The 14,772-nt window shown below is 51.5% G+C and overlaps 1 protein-coding gene across 1 annotated transcript in view; it reads right to left on the bottom strand.

The window, feature by feature from the left end:
• Nucleotides 1-14,739, bottom strand: part of FGD5 (FYVE, RhoGEF and PH domain containing 5) — a 110,524-nt gene extending 95,785 nt beyond the window's left edge. Inside the window, exons 1-2 of the mRNA XM_046664857.1 lie at nt 14,600-14,739; nt 3,497-6,182 (exon numbers count right to left, since the gene is read on the bottom strand). Of these exons, the coding sequence (XP_046520813.1) occupies nt 3,497-6,182; nt 14,600-14,612 (2,699 nt within the window). The 5' untranslated portion in view covers nt 14,613-14,739. The remainder of the gene's footprint in view (nt 1-3,496; nt 6,183-14,599) is intronic.
• Nucleotides 14,740-14,772: the final 33 nt, after the last annotated feature.

Below are 14,772 nucleotides of genomic sequence, written 5' to 3'. Positions count from 1 at the left end.
TAGGACATAAAACATCCTATCTGAAAACTAAGAGTGTTAGACTAGCTCTCCAGTCCTTTTTTCTTTTTTTTTTTTGCACGAGGACCAACTCAGGAAGAAAAGAATGTTTTAGGGATACACTTTAATTAAAGGATGACAAAATCTTTCTTGTATACAATGGGAAAAATGTACATAGGTAACAATGTACACACTTCTATGTTCCAAGATAGAAGATTGCTTATAAGAATATTATTGTAGCTCCTAAAATGTTATCTGTGTATACAAATCTCTAACTTCATGAAAGAAACTTTATAATCATCCATTAGACCCTGAGCTGCTGCTCTGATTTGGGGGTCTCCAAAGGCTCTCTACACGTTTCTTGAAGGGGGTACTCTTAGTGGAAAAAGCACTTAGATTTAAACAACATTGAATCACACCACAAAAGTTATTCCTTTTTCCATTTTTTTGAATCCTTCTGATTACGCCAAGTAGAAAGCCTCCGTGTGGTGCCAGGATGTCTTTAACACCTCTCCCTGCTTAACAAAGGGACCAGGCCTCCAGCTCACGGCCTTGGCAAGTAATAACCTCAAGCTAGACTTTACCCTTGTTACTTTATTTTCCTTTGTATCTTATTTGTGCGACTGCTTTCTATTTATGGCAACTGATATCGTTTTTCCATTTCCCAACAGTGACATAAAATTTCCTTTCTAAATATTTTTTAAGTAAAAAAGATGGACTGCTTTAAAGACAAATAATAAGTGAGTGATAGTCTCGGTGGTGTAACAGAAATATCAAGGTGGCACAGTAAAGGCGATTGGTTGAGAAATACAGACCTGGGCCAATCTTAACATTTTACAGATGAGCAACGCAGCCAGCTTTTCCAAGATCCCACAGCAATCAGCCACCAGATGGGCTCTGAACCCTCGTCTGCTGACACACTGTCCTGTGCTCCTTCAGGACTGTTGATATTTATTTTGGCTTCTGCCTCTGATCCTCACACCGAAGCAAGATGTGGGGCAGGACAAGTAGCGGAAGAAGAAAGGAACTGCCTCTCCACCCTCTCGGCCCGGCCCGTCCAACAGCACCCCTGGGCACGTGTCTCCGATCAGCAGCACCCTCCACTCGATCCTCCAAGCTCCCATTCAGGCCGAGAGGCACTGGCCCCCCACTCCCACGGCAGGCCCTCGTGCCTCTCAACTTGATGTGTCTGAAACCTCCCTTGTCCAGACCTGTTCCAGCCCAAAGTGGGGATTTTTCTCCCCTTCCGCTTCCACCTGTTTCATGTGGGAAAACTGAAGAAAGCTTTGCTCACTGATTGATGTCCAAGAGGATGTGATTCCTGCCCGGGAGATTTATCCCAGTCAGCCTGGTCTTGGATGAAACAGTATCAGGGTGGGGCAACAGTGCTTTTGAAATGTGGTCTGACTGTCAAGACTCACCCCACGCCCCAGGCTGTAGCATCAAATCTGAGATAATGCAGGGAAAGCCCCTATTCCACTGCATGGCACACAGTGAGCATTCAAGATATGGTAGCATTAGCATTGTCTTGGGCATTTTATTCTTATTTTCAAGTTATGAAGGAAGTGGTTTTGTCTTTTGGACAAAATACAGATCAAGGCAACAGGACCTTACATATGGTCAAGCAACCTGCACACTACATAACCCCATGGGGCACCATATATAGACTAACAGGTGAATGTGGCCCTGGGATTGTGCAGTGCACAGAGAAGACAACCAGACCTGGCATCCCTTAGCATAATTCACTGCAAATTCCTGAACCAGGAGTCAGGAAATCTGAGTCCTGGCACTTATTTCTTCACTAACTTGCCGAGAGACCTTAGGCAAGTCCCTTTCCCTCTCTGTGCCTCAGTTTCCTCCTCTGTAACAGGACCAAATGTTGTCTGAAGTTCCCTTCCAGGTATAAAATTCTGTGATTCTACAGAAGCATATTTCAATTTCTGAAGGTGTCATACAAAAGAGGAAATGAGCTCTCACCTGGCTTGAGAGGGAAGAGCCGGCATGCGTGGGGTGGGGATGTTAGAGGGAGAGCACTTTTGCCTGTCAGAAAGAAGAACTTAGTCAGAGTACCTAGCAACAGAGGTTGCAGCTCTGGGAGGCGGTGAGTTCCCTGTGGCTTGAGGAATTCAAGTACAGACTGGGTTAAGAGAGAGACCTGTTGGGGTGGGAGGTTTGACCACGGGCCCTTTGAGGTCTTTTCCAGCATGGAGATTTTAAGGTTCAAAGCTTAATTCTGTTTTCATTAGTGCCTGGAGGCACTCGGCCAGGGCGGGGTCTCATCAAACCCTCTGGTAACTATGAATGTGATGAACTTGTCGGCTCTGCACACTCGCCCTCTCAGAGTCTGCGCATCCACATGCCCCAAATTAAACTTGGTCCCTCCGGCAGTGTTGGTGTTCACCTTTGCTCCAGGAACAAATTCTTTCATCCTAGAAAGAACTGATGCTAGCCTTACCCAGACTTGCAGTGGGGAGAGGATGGAGCCAGGGGGACCACGTAAAACCTCAAGAGAATAAACCACACAAACACTCCGACCATCTACACTCTGGCGACAGCTAGCACTAACTCCCAATCATTCTCACCTCCTCTTTACTGCAAGCCCCCTAGGAATACCTAGCTGCACTGGGGTAAGATACTGCACGTGAGGGGAAAGAATCAGGGTTTCCTTTAAAATCTCCACCATCTCGGCTTTTCATTCATTCAGATCAGGCGCCCCAAAGAGTGTGACTGGCTCAGGTGGAACTGCATCGCCTTCAAGCTGCACCCACAATGTATAAGGAACGGCAAGATTGGGCAATTAGCCACTTGGAATAATCAATAAGGGCATTCAGTCAGCCTCAGGAAGGTGGGGTCAGAAAATCCCCACTGTTGTCAATAATTTCAGTGTTTCACCCTCACTTCCAAGGTGCACGAGTCCAAAAGGGAAAAAAAGAAAAGAAAAATCCTCTTGGATGAACCTCTTAAAGACGTCTATTCAGAAATTTAGCTCAGGGCACCTTCAGCTCTTTAAACAACTTAAACAAATTGTCTTTTCTAGTTCCCTTGAATAGAACGTATATTTACACAATAAAAAGGTATCAATCTCAAGTTAGGGCATTTTCCTGATGGCGAAAGATATTTTGTTTGGCAAGATTCCAGAACCTTCTCTCTTGGTGACTTCCCTGGAGGGGAGTAGCAAAGCCATCCATCTAGGAGATGAGAAATGCCTCCCAAATAATGGAAACACAGATGTTCGCATTTGTACCATATCTGGCATTTTAGGCAACACATTTCACATAGATTACCTACTCTGATCTTCTCAAACACTCTGCACGAATCCCATTTCACGGACGCAGTAAGTGAGGCTCAGAGAGGTAAAGACACTCACTCTAAGTCACATAGCTAGAAAGAAATAGCGTTTGAGGCTAAAAAAGCAAGCCCGTTCTGTCCCCTCCACCTACGCTTGCCTCTGGGGTAGTCACACTCGCTGAATAACCAAGAAAGCGTAAGTTCACCGTACCTTTCTGCTTCTGGGTCTGCGCTCTGCTGTTTGCTCTCGAAGGCGTTGAAGCTGCTCATGTCCACGTAGCCGTCATTTTCGTTCGCTGTGGACAGGGCTCTGCTCTGATCTTCGAACAGCTTTGTAAACGTCCCAGCCCTTGCTGGCCTCCGCGGCGGAATCTGGATATTTTCGTAGTCTGAGTTCATGGCTGGAATGTTCTCATAGTCTGAAGTGTCGGCGTTGGGGAACGAGATGGATCGTGGCTTGGTCAGGGGCAGGGGCAGGAAGGGGGGCCGGGAGCGGTCTTCGAAGGACTCCACTCTGGACACCGTCCTGCTGAAGGGGACGCCCTTCCTCTTGCCATCCCTGTAGAAAATGAGGGAGGAGGGCGATTCAGAAGCCCGGAGCTTGCCAGTCCGAGCCTTCAGCTGAGGGGAGTTACTGAGGCTCCCGCGGTCCAGCTCCAGGAGCCGGGAAGGCCCGTGGTGGCTGGACTCCGAAGAGGATCTGGAAGACACACTCACATCCACGTGCACCTTGCTCTCGCTCTTCTTCTTAAACGTCAGCGCCAGGAACCGCTTAAAGGAAGACTTCTTCTTCTTGGTGTGCTTGTCTGGGGGCTCGCTCTCGATCAGCAGCGAGGGAGAACTCTTCGTGATGGGCTTTTTGGTGATACAGGCCAGGTCAAAAGGGGGTGGGATGTCGACCACGGAAGACGGTGTTGAGGTACCGCTGGACGGGAGGTGGTTCCTCTGGGAGAAACTCCCAGAGGAGCCAATCACACAGGGCAGAGACAGGTTGTCGTCTTTCCTTTTGATCCTGTGGTCGTCTAAACCAGATGCCTCCGGCTCCCGGTAAATGGAGACCGGAATCTCTCGGCCTTCCACGGAGAACGATCGTGGGTATAAAGTGAAGGCTCTGGGCTTTGCTGGCAAGGCCCTGCTGGCTTCCAGCGGCTTCCCCTCCAATGACAGAACCGTCTTTCTCATCTCCTTGGTGGCACCTCCCATGCCAATGGCTGACGAGCCAGGTTCTGGTCCAGTTTCTTCCAGGACAGTCTCTGGGACATAGCCAGCCACTTTCCCAGAGTGGGGTCTGGCCCTTGTGACGATGTTCATTCTGTCCGTGGGGACCAGGCCACCCTCAGCATCAGAGTCCATTTCTTCTTTCATGCCATAGCCACCCAGGAGGGCGTCTGATGCAGCCTGTGTCTCAGGCTGCTCTCCCTCTCCAGGGTCAGCCTCACATGCCAGGTCAACTCCCATCTCATAGGGGTTGGTGAGCGCGTCGTCTGCAGCGTCCTCATCCTCTGGCATGACCACCACATCAGGAACAGAGGGGTCCTCACCAGCACCACCCTGCGGGGAGCCACACGGGCCACACAGCGTCCCAGCCACAGGGTCCTGCTCCACACACGCTCCCAACTGTGGTTCCTGCTCTGACACTAAGCCTTTCGCTGACTCGGAAAAAGGAGAGCAGCTTTCGCTAGAGAAAGAGGTGCTCTCAGTCGGGAAGAACTCATAGGGACTTCCCGAGAGCGCAGTCACGAAGTTGTCCACACAGTCACTCTCGAAAGGAATGATCTGGCAGCTCTCCTCGGCAGGCTCATCCTGCGCGGGGTCTTCGCTTTCCTGGGGGTCTTCTCCCGCCACCTGGGTGACTGCTGCCATTTCTTCTTGGTCATTTTTCTCATTTTGGTCAGGTGGCCCATCCTGATCATTCTGGTCACCACCGCCTGTGGCTTCTTCACACTCCTCCTCAGAGATGCCAGGACTGTCTGTAGCCATCTCCACCTCCTGGGTGCCCGTGGCCAATCCCTCATTCTCCGGTGGATCCTTGCCAGCGTCTTCAGTGTCCCCCTCGGCGGGCCTGCTGGAATCTACACACTCATCTGGCTCCCCCGGGTCTGCGCTGGCGCGGCCTTCCTCAGCATCCTCCTCTGCCTCCCTGAGTGTCCCAGGGGGCCCGGGCTCCTCATCAGGAGCTGCTGGATCCTCTAAATTGACATGAGTTAGAATGGCATCACTTGGAAAGACCGCCTCTCCATCCCAAGGGCCCTTGTCCTCCAGCTTGAACAGGCTGTGTTCTTCCACCAGCTTCTCTTCCTCCTCACTTGGGAACTTTTGCTCCTCCGCCCCTGCATCCTGGGCACAGTCCTGTGCCTCCATGTTCTCAGGACTGGGGGTTATGCCTTCGTTACCCTCTCCACTCAGCACGACTTCAGCTGGGGTGGCTAGGTCCTCAGCCGCTCCCGTCCCCTCTGTGTCACACTCCTCGTCTCCCTCCTGGCATGCCTCTTCCCCGGTGACATCTGGAGGTGCCATGACTGCATTCTCCACGGAGTCCCCATCCCTGGGTTCGCCCTCGCTCGGCGGAGCCCCGGGTACCACGATGTAATCCTCGTCCACCTCAGACTCGGAACACTCCAGGCTGGACCGACGCTCCTCGTAAAGCCCCCGATCTACGCAGAGCAGCTTCCCATTGCTACACTTGTTCAAGCTGTTGATCACGTACACGCTGGCTCTCCACTCGTTGGGGGCAGCCAGCCTGGGCTTAGGGGCGATGGGGGGTTTCGGACCCCTAGACATGGAGTTGGGACTGGGAAAACTAGCAGGTCGGGGTGACGAAGGAAATTTGGGTGTCGCCACTGGCATGAGGGGACTGGCAGTCTTTGGCTTGGGAGCAAGTGGTGGTTTTGGTGAATCTAAAGCAAGAAAATAGAGAAAAGAAGGAGACAAAAAGTACAGTTACCTTTATTTCCATTCAGAATCTCCTACTTACCATTTTTGAGAGAACACTCAAGATGGTTTCCCAAGGCATGGGAACTCAATCGACTCTGTTCTGTCTTACGTTTATGCCCTCCACCATCTCTTTAGAATCCCTTGACCTTCCACTGAAGATTCATTCTCTAAACAAAGTGAATAGACCTTTGTTCTATACACAGTCCAGCTAACGAAACCCAAGTGAATGACATCTTCTACTCCTCAAATAAGGGTGTCCAAGCATGGCACCCCTCATTCAACAATGACATATTAAATGCTTTCTGTGTGCTGGGTACACATGAGACGATGTTGACCTTGACAGTCACCGTCCTTGCTATCCTCATGGAGCTTACATTCATTCCACAGTTAACTCATTGGATACCTACTATCTACACGCACAGCAATGCAGACAGTAGGGTCTTATAGGGTCAAGGGGAGAAGGGTCTTATAGGGTCAAGAAGAGAATACCTCTGCTGAGCACTTACAGTGGAGTTAGGCGGCCGAGACTAACAGAGCAGTTGGAGGACAGAGCTGCAGACCCTTGGAATACTATGACTGAATAGCCATTACCTCATTCCCTCAAGAATGATACACCAAAGGTGTGTGACAGCGATGTATGATCCTCTGAGGGTCACCTCTGAGTTCCACATGCTTCAAGGCTGGTGTCCAGCTAATTGCCCTGCATCCAAATTTCAAGAGCGTCCAAATTTCATGGGAGAAATTATATAGTACTTTTCAACATGGATATTTGCAAAAGTTCTCCTCCCTTGTGGATGTTGAAGATCTACTGACCATGGCAGAACAAAAGATGTGGTACAAGCTGTACCAGCAACAGGAGTTAGAGAAGCAAGAGCTGCCACGGCCAGGGAAGACCTCTTGGACAAGGTGAAGTGTCAGCTAAATTTTCCAGGGTGGAGGGACCCGGACAAGTGGAAGGTCAAGGCATTTTAGCTGCTCCCTCCAAGCTCAGCATCTGTCCTGCCACAAGCCAGCCCATGCTTCCATACCGCCTGCCTGTGCTTCCAAGCCCCAGCCTCACTGGAGGCAGAGTGAGGAACGCAGATCTCCAGGAATGCAACTCCATCCTGACAGCTCTGCTTCCAAAGCACCACCTGGATCCCTACTGCCCACGGATCAGGAGGCAGTCTCCTCCCCAGCCCCGTGCCACCCCCACGAAGGCTTGGGTTTGACACAGAGCAGCCTCAAAAGGACAGCCTAGCTTGTGAAAGAAGGAAGATGGAGCAGAGGGCCTGGAGGTCTGTCAGCAAACTCCTCTCCTCCCCATGCATTTGACTCCCAGTTAAATCCTTGCAGCGCCCAACCCCAGTCATCTCTAATCCAGGGCTGTCTGACAGAAAGATAATGTGAGCCACATTTATCATTATAGATGTAATCTTTAATTTTCTCCTAGCCACATTAAAAAGTAAAACGGAAACAGGTAGAATTAATTTCAATGATACATTTTTTCAACTCAGGATATCCAAAATATTATCCTCATGTAATCAATGAATCATGTTTGGATCAACATGTAATCAATATACAACATTTACTCGTGAGACATTTGACTTTCTTTTTTGTACGAAGTCCTCAAAACCTACTGTGCATTTTACACTCACGGCACATCACAATTCAGATTAGCCACACTCAAGGCTCGGGAGCCACGTGTAGGCGGTGGCTACGGTACCAGCCAGCACAGCTCTAACTGAGTTTAACCTATCTCCACGGGACCGTCCCATTGGCACCTCAATTTCAATACGTCTGAAGCCAAAGTCAATGTCATCTCCCCTAAACTGGAAGAACTATGTAAAATTCAGCTGAGGAGGCCCCGAAGGAAATAAAAAAGGCCTGGAGTAGCAATAATACAGGGTTATAAAAGCCATGCACTCTGTTCCCGAAAGGGCTTGATTTCAGAGCCTCTTTACTTGTACTTTGCACATCAATCGAATGAACTTAGTGGTCTGGATTCCCATGGCACAGCTAATCAGGAGGGGCCGGGGGCAGCGAGGCAGGAACACTGTCAGTTCTAAGACGTGGTGGCCGACGGCACAAGGGGAGAGAAGAGGCACAGCTGCCAAGCCTTTAAAGGCCGAAGCCCCCCTGCGCCAAGCCCCAGCCCACACCCACCCTCATCGCATCCACATGACAACCAGAGGCTTCAAGACAGAGTACGCGACTTCCCAACTCCCCGTCTCCTAAGCAAGCAAATATGTCCTAGTTTAGAAAAATATCTGCCCAAATCAGCAAAAAACAAAACAAACAAACAAAACCCACAAATATTTGGAGCTTAAACAGCTAAGCTTCAGCTAACTGTCAATATGGAGTAACAGAGTGAGTCTCTGGAGCCTTGGTGATCTGGGTTCAAATCCTGATGTTGCCACTTACAAGCTATGAACCTGAGCCTCAGATTCCTCATCTGTAAAGTGGGTACAACAGTAACACCTATTCTCAGGAGGTTGTTACAAAGACTAAAAGATACATATTAAAAGCGCTTCTTCAAAAGCACTACTATATATATATATATATATATAATATGTAATATACTAGTAGCAGGACTTCAGAGAGGAGCACTCAAGAAACAGTAGCTATCATTGTTCTACTAAAATCCGTCTCTGCCCACCCCACATCTTCCCTGGTACAGGTCCTGCTCTACACTGACACATTATGAACATTAGCTTTGGGCTCTCAGCATCAGGTGTCAGGCACTGGCATGGAAATTATCCTTTGGGGGTGGGGACTCTCATTTCTCATCCTTAACAGGTGATATTTCGCATAGGTGCCATGAGACCTGACAACGGGACCGAAGGGCCGTGAAAAATGACCATCACCTTCGCTGCATCGCCCCCACCCCCACTGCATCCTTCATCCAATCAAGCTATTGATCTGTGGGTGAAGTCTCCTTAGGAAAGGTTCCAGGGGTGTCTGAGGCGTGATCCTGCAAGAAAATGCCTTCCCCACAGGAGCCCCTAGGAATGATAAGTACGCAGCGTCCCCGCTCTGCTTCCAGCTCTGCAGCTGCATCCCCTCTCACATCAAAGGACGCCAGAGTCAGAAAGGCCTTGTCTGACCCTTCATTCAAAGACGGGAAAACTGAGGCACAGAGAGGGCAGATGACTGGCGTGGGGCTACTCAGCATGTCTGGAGCAGGGCTCAGGTAGAATGTGGGTTTCCTGCTTCCTGGTCCAGTCACTTGAACCTCTGCCTTCACCCTTTTGCCATGGAACATTTCTTCTATAGTCTCCACTCAGGGCTCCCAGCTTGTAGTGAGGCAGACAAGGGCAAAATGCAGGGAAACTGAGCCCAGAAAGACCAGGACAGCTAGGTGAGAAATTCACATAAGGCTGAGTCCAGCCTGACCTGACCATGATGTGAATGTCTGGCTTTCATTTGCTCCCATCCAACTTCCTTTAATCCAGTTCCATCAAAGCGATATTTATTGAGCACCTACTATGTGCTGGCCACTTATCCAGATTCTTTGCACACATCAATAAACAAAACAAAGACCCTGTGCCTCCTGGACCCCATATTCTAGTGGGAGATAGGCAATAAGAAGACTAAGTATATGACATATTGCATGCTACATGATCACAAGCCTATGGAAAAAGATTAGGAGTTAGGGGTTTTAGAGTCACCAGGACAGGCCTCACAGAGAAGACATTAGAGCAAAGACCTGAAACAGGTGAGGGAGCCAGGACTCACCTGGCATGTTCGAGGAGGCCAGAGTGGCTGGAAGGGAGGGAGGGGAGAGGCAGGAGATGACGTCAGAAAGGTCAAGGGGAGGGTGTAGATTATGTAGGGCCTTGAGCAGAAGAAGGACATGCACACTCTGGCTGATGTGTTGAAATAAACAGAAGCAGTGAGGACGGCGCAAGGAGACCAGTGAGGAGTCTCTTGCAATAATCCAGGCAACGGATGATGGAGGCTGGGACCAGGGGGTAGTAGTGAAGGGGTAAAAAGGAGTCAGTTCCGAACATGAAGGTAGAGCTGGCAGGACTTGCTGACATTTTGGCTATGGCGTAAGAGAGAGAAGTCAAGGACAACACAAAGGTTTTGAGTAGGAGCAACTGGAAAAGTGAAGTGGCACCAAGTGAATTGGGGAAGGCTATATGCGCTGGGGAGGGAAAACCAGAATTTCAGTTTGCACATGTTGAATATCAGTGACCTGTCACACACCTAGGTGGAGATGTCAAATGGGCTCCTGGATATTCCAGTCCGGGCTCCCAGCAGAGGTTTGGCTGGAGGAATCCATCACAGAGATGGAATTTAAGGCATACGGCCGACGAGATCACCAAGTGAATAAGTGTGGACAGAGAAAAGAACAGGGCCAAGGAGGGAGCCCTGGTGGCCCCAAGGTTGTGAGAAGGCACCAGCAAAAAGGACTGAGGAGGGAGGAAAGAAAACGAAGGGAGTGTGAGAGCTTCCAGCTCTGCTCCCTCTCTGCTGCCCTCACAGAAGGAAACGGGATAGAGCCCCTGCCCTCAGCACAAGGTTATCTGGCTCTCAGACCAATTCTGCCCAGAGAAGACCCAGGAAGAGGTAGCAATGAGTTGCACCTTGAAGGACAGGGAGGATTTTCATAATCAAAGAAGAGGCTGGGTATTCCAGGTAGAGGGAACAGAATGTGCAGAGGCCCAGAGGCATTTAGATGCAAGCCCTTCGGAAGTACGACAGAGTCCAGTTTGGCAGAGCTTTAGAGTATGGCAGGGGTGGTGGATTACAGGGTAAATCAGAGCTGAGATTTCCTCCTCTAGGTTAAGCTTAACTTTCTTTTTTTTTTTTTTTGAGGAAGATTAGCCCTGAGCTAACATCTGCCGCCAATCCTCCTCTTTTTGCTGAGGAAGACTGGCCCTGAGCTAACATCCGTGCCCATCTTCCTCTACTTTTTATACGTGGGTCGCCTACCACAGCATGGCTTACCAAGCGGTGCCATGTCCACCAAAAGCTGGTGTTTTCACCTGGGATCTGAACCGGCAAACCCCGGGGCTGCCAAAGCGGAACGTGCGAACTTAACTGCTGCGCCACCGGGCCAGCCCCCTTAACTTTCTGACTGTCCAGAACTCAGCCTGGATGGAGCTACTGGACCCTGTGCTGCTTCCTGGGTCCTTCCCGCTGCTGCATGAACCATCTCTCTTCCTGTATCACAGAGCCTGAGGGTCATACCCTCCCCACCCTGAGTTACCAACGCCCTCCCGGCAATTTGCTGTGCCTGAGGATGACTTGAGTGCAGAACACCCTTCGAGCCAAGATGCCAGGAGTTAACTGGGGGGTGGGGAAACCACAGGGACAGGAGGAAGAGATTTTTAACAGCTTCTGGTGATAGAAATCATCCCCAGCCAGCCCCCTGGTACCAGTTTACTGTTCTCTATTTTAATTAAATATCTGTCACTCACGCATTCATGCTGCTGCTCCCTGGTCAGCTAGGCAGAAGTTACATCACAAGGGGTACTGGGAGGAGCACTGGACTGGGAGTTGCAAGCTCTGATCTCTACTCCTGGCTCTGCCATTAATTGGAGGTGTGACCTTGGGCAAGTCCCTTCCTCTCTCTGAGCCTCAGTTTCCCCATCCATAGAGTGAGGGGACTGCACCAAACAGCCAGATGGTGCCTTCTGCTCTGGCCGACTAGTCCATTAACTCATGGCTCTTGTTATGATGTCCCCTGATAGCCTCATCTCAGTCCCCGAGTCTGTTTCAACCGCAGTTCACTGTACTCCCCGTGGAACTCTCATAACCATATGTTCCAAGAGGAATTATCTTCCAATTTCACCTTCCATTTGCATCTTAATTTAACTTTCATTCCTGGGTGCCTGCTGGAACGTCCAAGCCAAGCTTGATGATTTCTAATTAGGCTGCTGTTAAGCTAGTCCAGTGGTCCCCAGCAGGGCACTTGCTGGGAAGACAGCATGGGACAGTGGGAAGAGCAGGGGCCCCAGGCTCCGCCAGACCTGGACTCCAATCCCAGCTCTGCCACACGTCAGCAAGGTGATCTTGCACACGCCACTCTGCCTCTCTGAGCCTCAGTTTCTTTCTTGGTAAAATGGAAGAAATACCCTCTTTTTTCACAAGGCTGTTGAGAAGTTCAAGGGAAAAAATAGACATGAGATGCCTAACTAAGTCAATTGGCAAACATTTCCTGTGTACCTACTATGTGTTAGGCACTGGATAAAAAAGCAGGCTCTCAAGCCCAACAGTCTGTTTCAAACCTGTCTTGGCTCCTCGTTAAGTCAGTGACCATAAAACCCCTGCAGATCAGTTTTTCCATCTGTAAAATGGGAACAGCAAGAACAGCCTTATAACAGTACAGTAAACTCGTAAGGTTGCTGCGAAAAGTGAACTGATACAAGCAAAACACTTAAAGCAGCACATGGTTCATCGTAAGTACGTACCCAACAAATATTAGTACTATTTATTGGTTGCTTATGTGAGAGACACTGTTCCAGGCACCTTACAAGCTTTCTTTTATTTAATCATGAGAACTCAATGAAAAAGATATTATCCTCATTTTTCAGATGAAGAAACTGAGGCACAGGGAGGTTAAGGAACCCACTCAAGGTCACATAACTAAGTACGTGCTGGTTCTGAGATTCAGTCCCATGGAGTCTGTGAACTACTATTTGACACGATCAGGACGTTCAGAGCATGGCACGCAGACATCATCATGTGAAGCGTCTATCACTGCCATCACACTGAAAGAGTAACCAGGTTTATGATGGAGAAAAATTACAGGATGGCTGAACCCAAGAGTGGCAACTGCTAAGACTTCCTGGGACCAAACCTGCCTCTCAGTTTATGCCGGCTCACTCCATCCCCCCAGAGTCTCAGAGAAGGGAGGGCCTGCCCAAGCCTCATGCAGGGAAACGTGGGAAAACTGGAACCGCTCTCACCATTGTTTGAAAGCGCGTTTTATTAGGAGTGTAGGAAAAAGCTAGCCTGACTCTGTCCAGGCTGTGCCAGGACAGGCAGGAGGCGACCTCCTCCCTCCAGGAATGGCTGGTGGTCACTGGGACCCAGCTCCAGCCTTTTCCACTCCCACAAAGTGATACCCCTGCTCCACCCCCGCTTCTGTGACCCACACTCACTCACCGCCCAGGGGTCCACATGCCCAGCAACAACAGGGCCTGGACATAGGAGGGGGCTGCCAGACTCCCAAGTCCCCAAGTGTCTCCCTTGTCAGATCAGTCCAGCCAAACATCTCCTGTCTCCACCTCACTCCTAAGACAACGACTTTTCTCACTGAAAAGATTTTAAAAAGAAAAAACCCCACAACACACACACACACACACACACACACACACACTCACACACACAAGGCAGCAGGATATGGTTCTAAGACAGCCAAAATGGTGGCTTCCTGTTTCTTTAGGGATGTGTGTTTTGGAGTATGGCTTCGGACAAGGGTGTTGGTTGGGGACAGGGCTGCCTTCTGCTAAATTCTAAGAGAAAAAGAGAAAAGAGTGACGATCGCTCCCTGGCAGACAGATGCAGGCAGCTGGGATTGTGGCCCTGCGAACGCGCCTCTTTGAGGGAACTTTCTGCCCTTCCCGCGGCTGCAGTCAGCAGTCCGGAGACCTGGGATCCAGGCACCGACCATCTCTGAGTCTCAGTCACTGAATCTGTTAAATGGCACTCCTCTGGAGGGATCGCGAACATTTAGCGTCACACGCACTCTGGATCTCACGGAATCCCTGCCTGGCAGTCGGGTTCACAGGGCAGAGACGTGAGGGCGGGAGGGGCCGCCTGCACGCGGCTCAGCCTCGCCAGGAGCGTCCCCTCGGCGCTCGGTCCCAGCGGGAGGCACAAAGAGGGCCCCGGGCGAGGGCGCTGAGAGGGAGGCTGCGCTGCGGGGGGCGGGGGCAACCCAGGGCTTTTCAGTCCCAGCCCGAGAGTGAGCTCCAAGTCTCGGGGTCCAGGAGAGAGAAGGAAGCGGGCATCCTCTTAAGGGTGAGCCGCCGGGTGCGGAGGGACCGGCTGGTCCCCGGCGTGGGGAAGGGCTGCGGGCGGACCCTGCGGGCCAGGAGGGGCCTCGGAGGGCCGGGCGGGACCCCGAGGAGCAGGGCTGAGCACTCAGGGGCACGACCAAGTTGCCTTCGCGAAGGGAGCGTCCTTCTCGGTTGCCGAGGGACCCTCACGCCGGGGGGCCGCGGCGGGGCAGGGACAGGGCGGACGTGGCCGGGTGCGGCCTCGCCGAGGCTGGCGGGCGTCCGGACAGGGGCCCCCGGTGACCCTCAGCCTCCCCGGCGTCGAGGGGCAGCGGCTCGGCCGGCAGAGCGAGTGGGAGGGGCGGGGGCACGGCGGCCGCTCGCTCCAGGCGCCCCGCGGGCTCCAGCCCGGAGCGCCCGGCGGGCCCGACGCGCGTCGCTCCTACCTGCCCTGTTCATCTTCCAGCGCGCGGAGCCGGGCCGCCCGTCGGTCCGCCGTGCGTCCGTGCGTCCGTCCGTCCGAGCCGAGCCCGCGCGCCGCTCACTCCATGGCCGCCCCGCGGGGCCCGCACCCTGCGCCGCCCCGCCCCCGGCGCGCGCCGGACTCCGCGCGGCGCGC

This window comes from Equus quagga, chromosome 1, assembly GCF_021613505.1.
Source record: "Equus quagga isolate Etosha38 chromosome 1, UCLA_HA_Equagga_1.0, whole genome shotgun sequence".
NCBI classification, from domain to species: Eukaryota; Metazoa; Chordata; class Mammalia; order Perissodactyla; family Equidae; genus Equus; species Equus quagga.
Note: the sequence above shows the minus strand (reverse complement) of the source record. Positions and strands in the feature narration are given on the sequence as shown.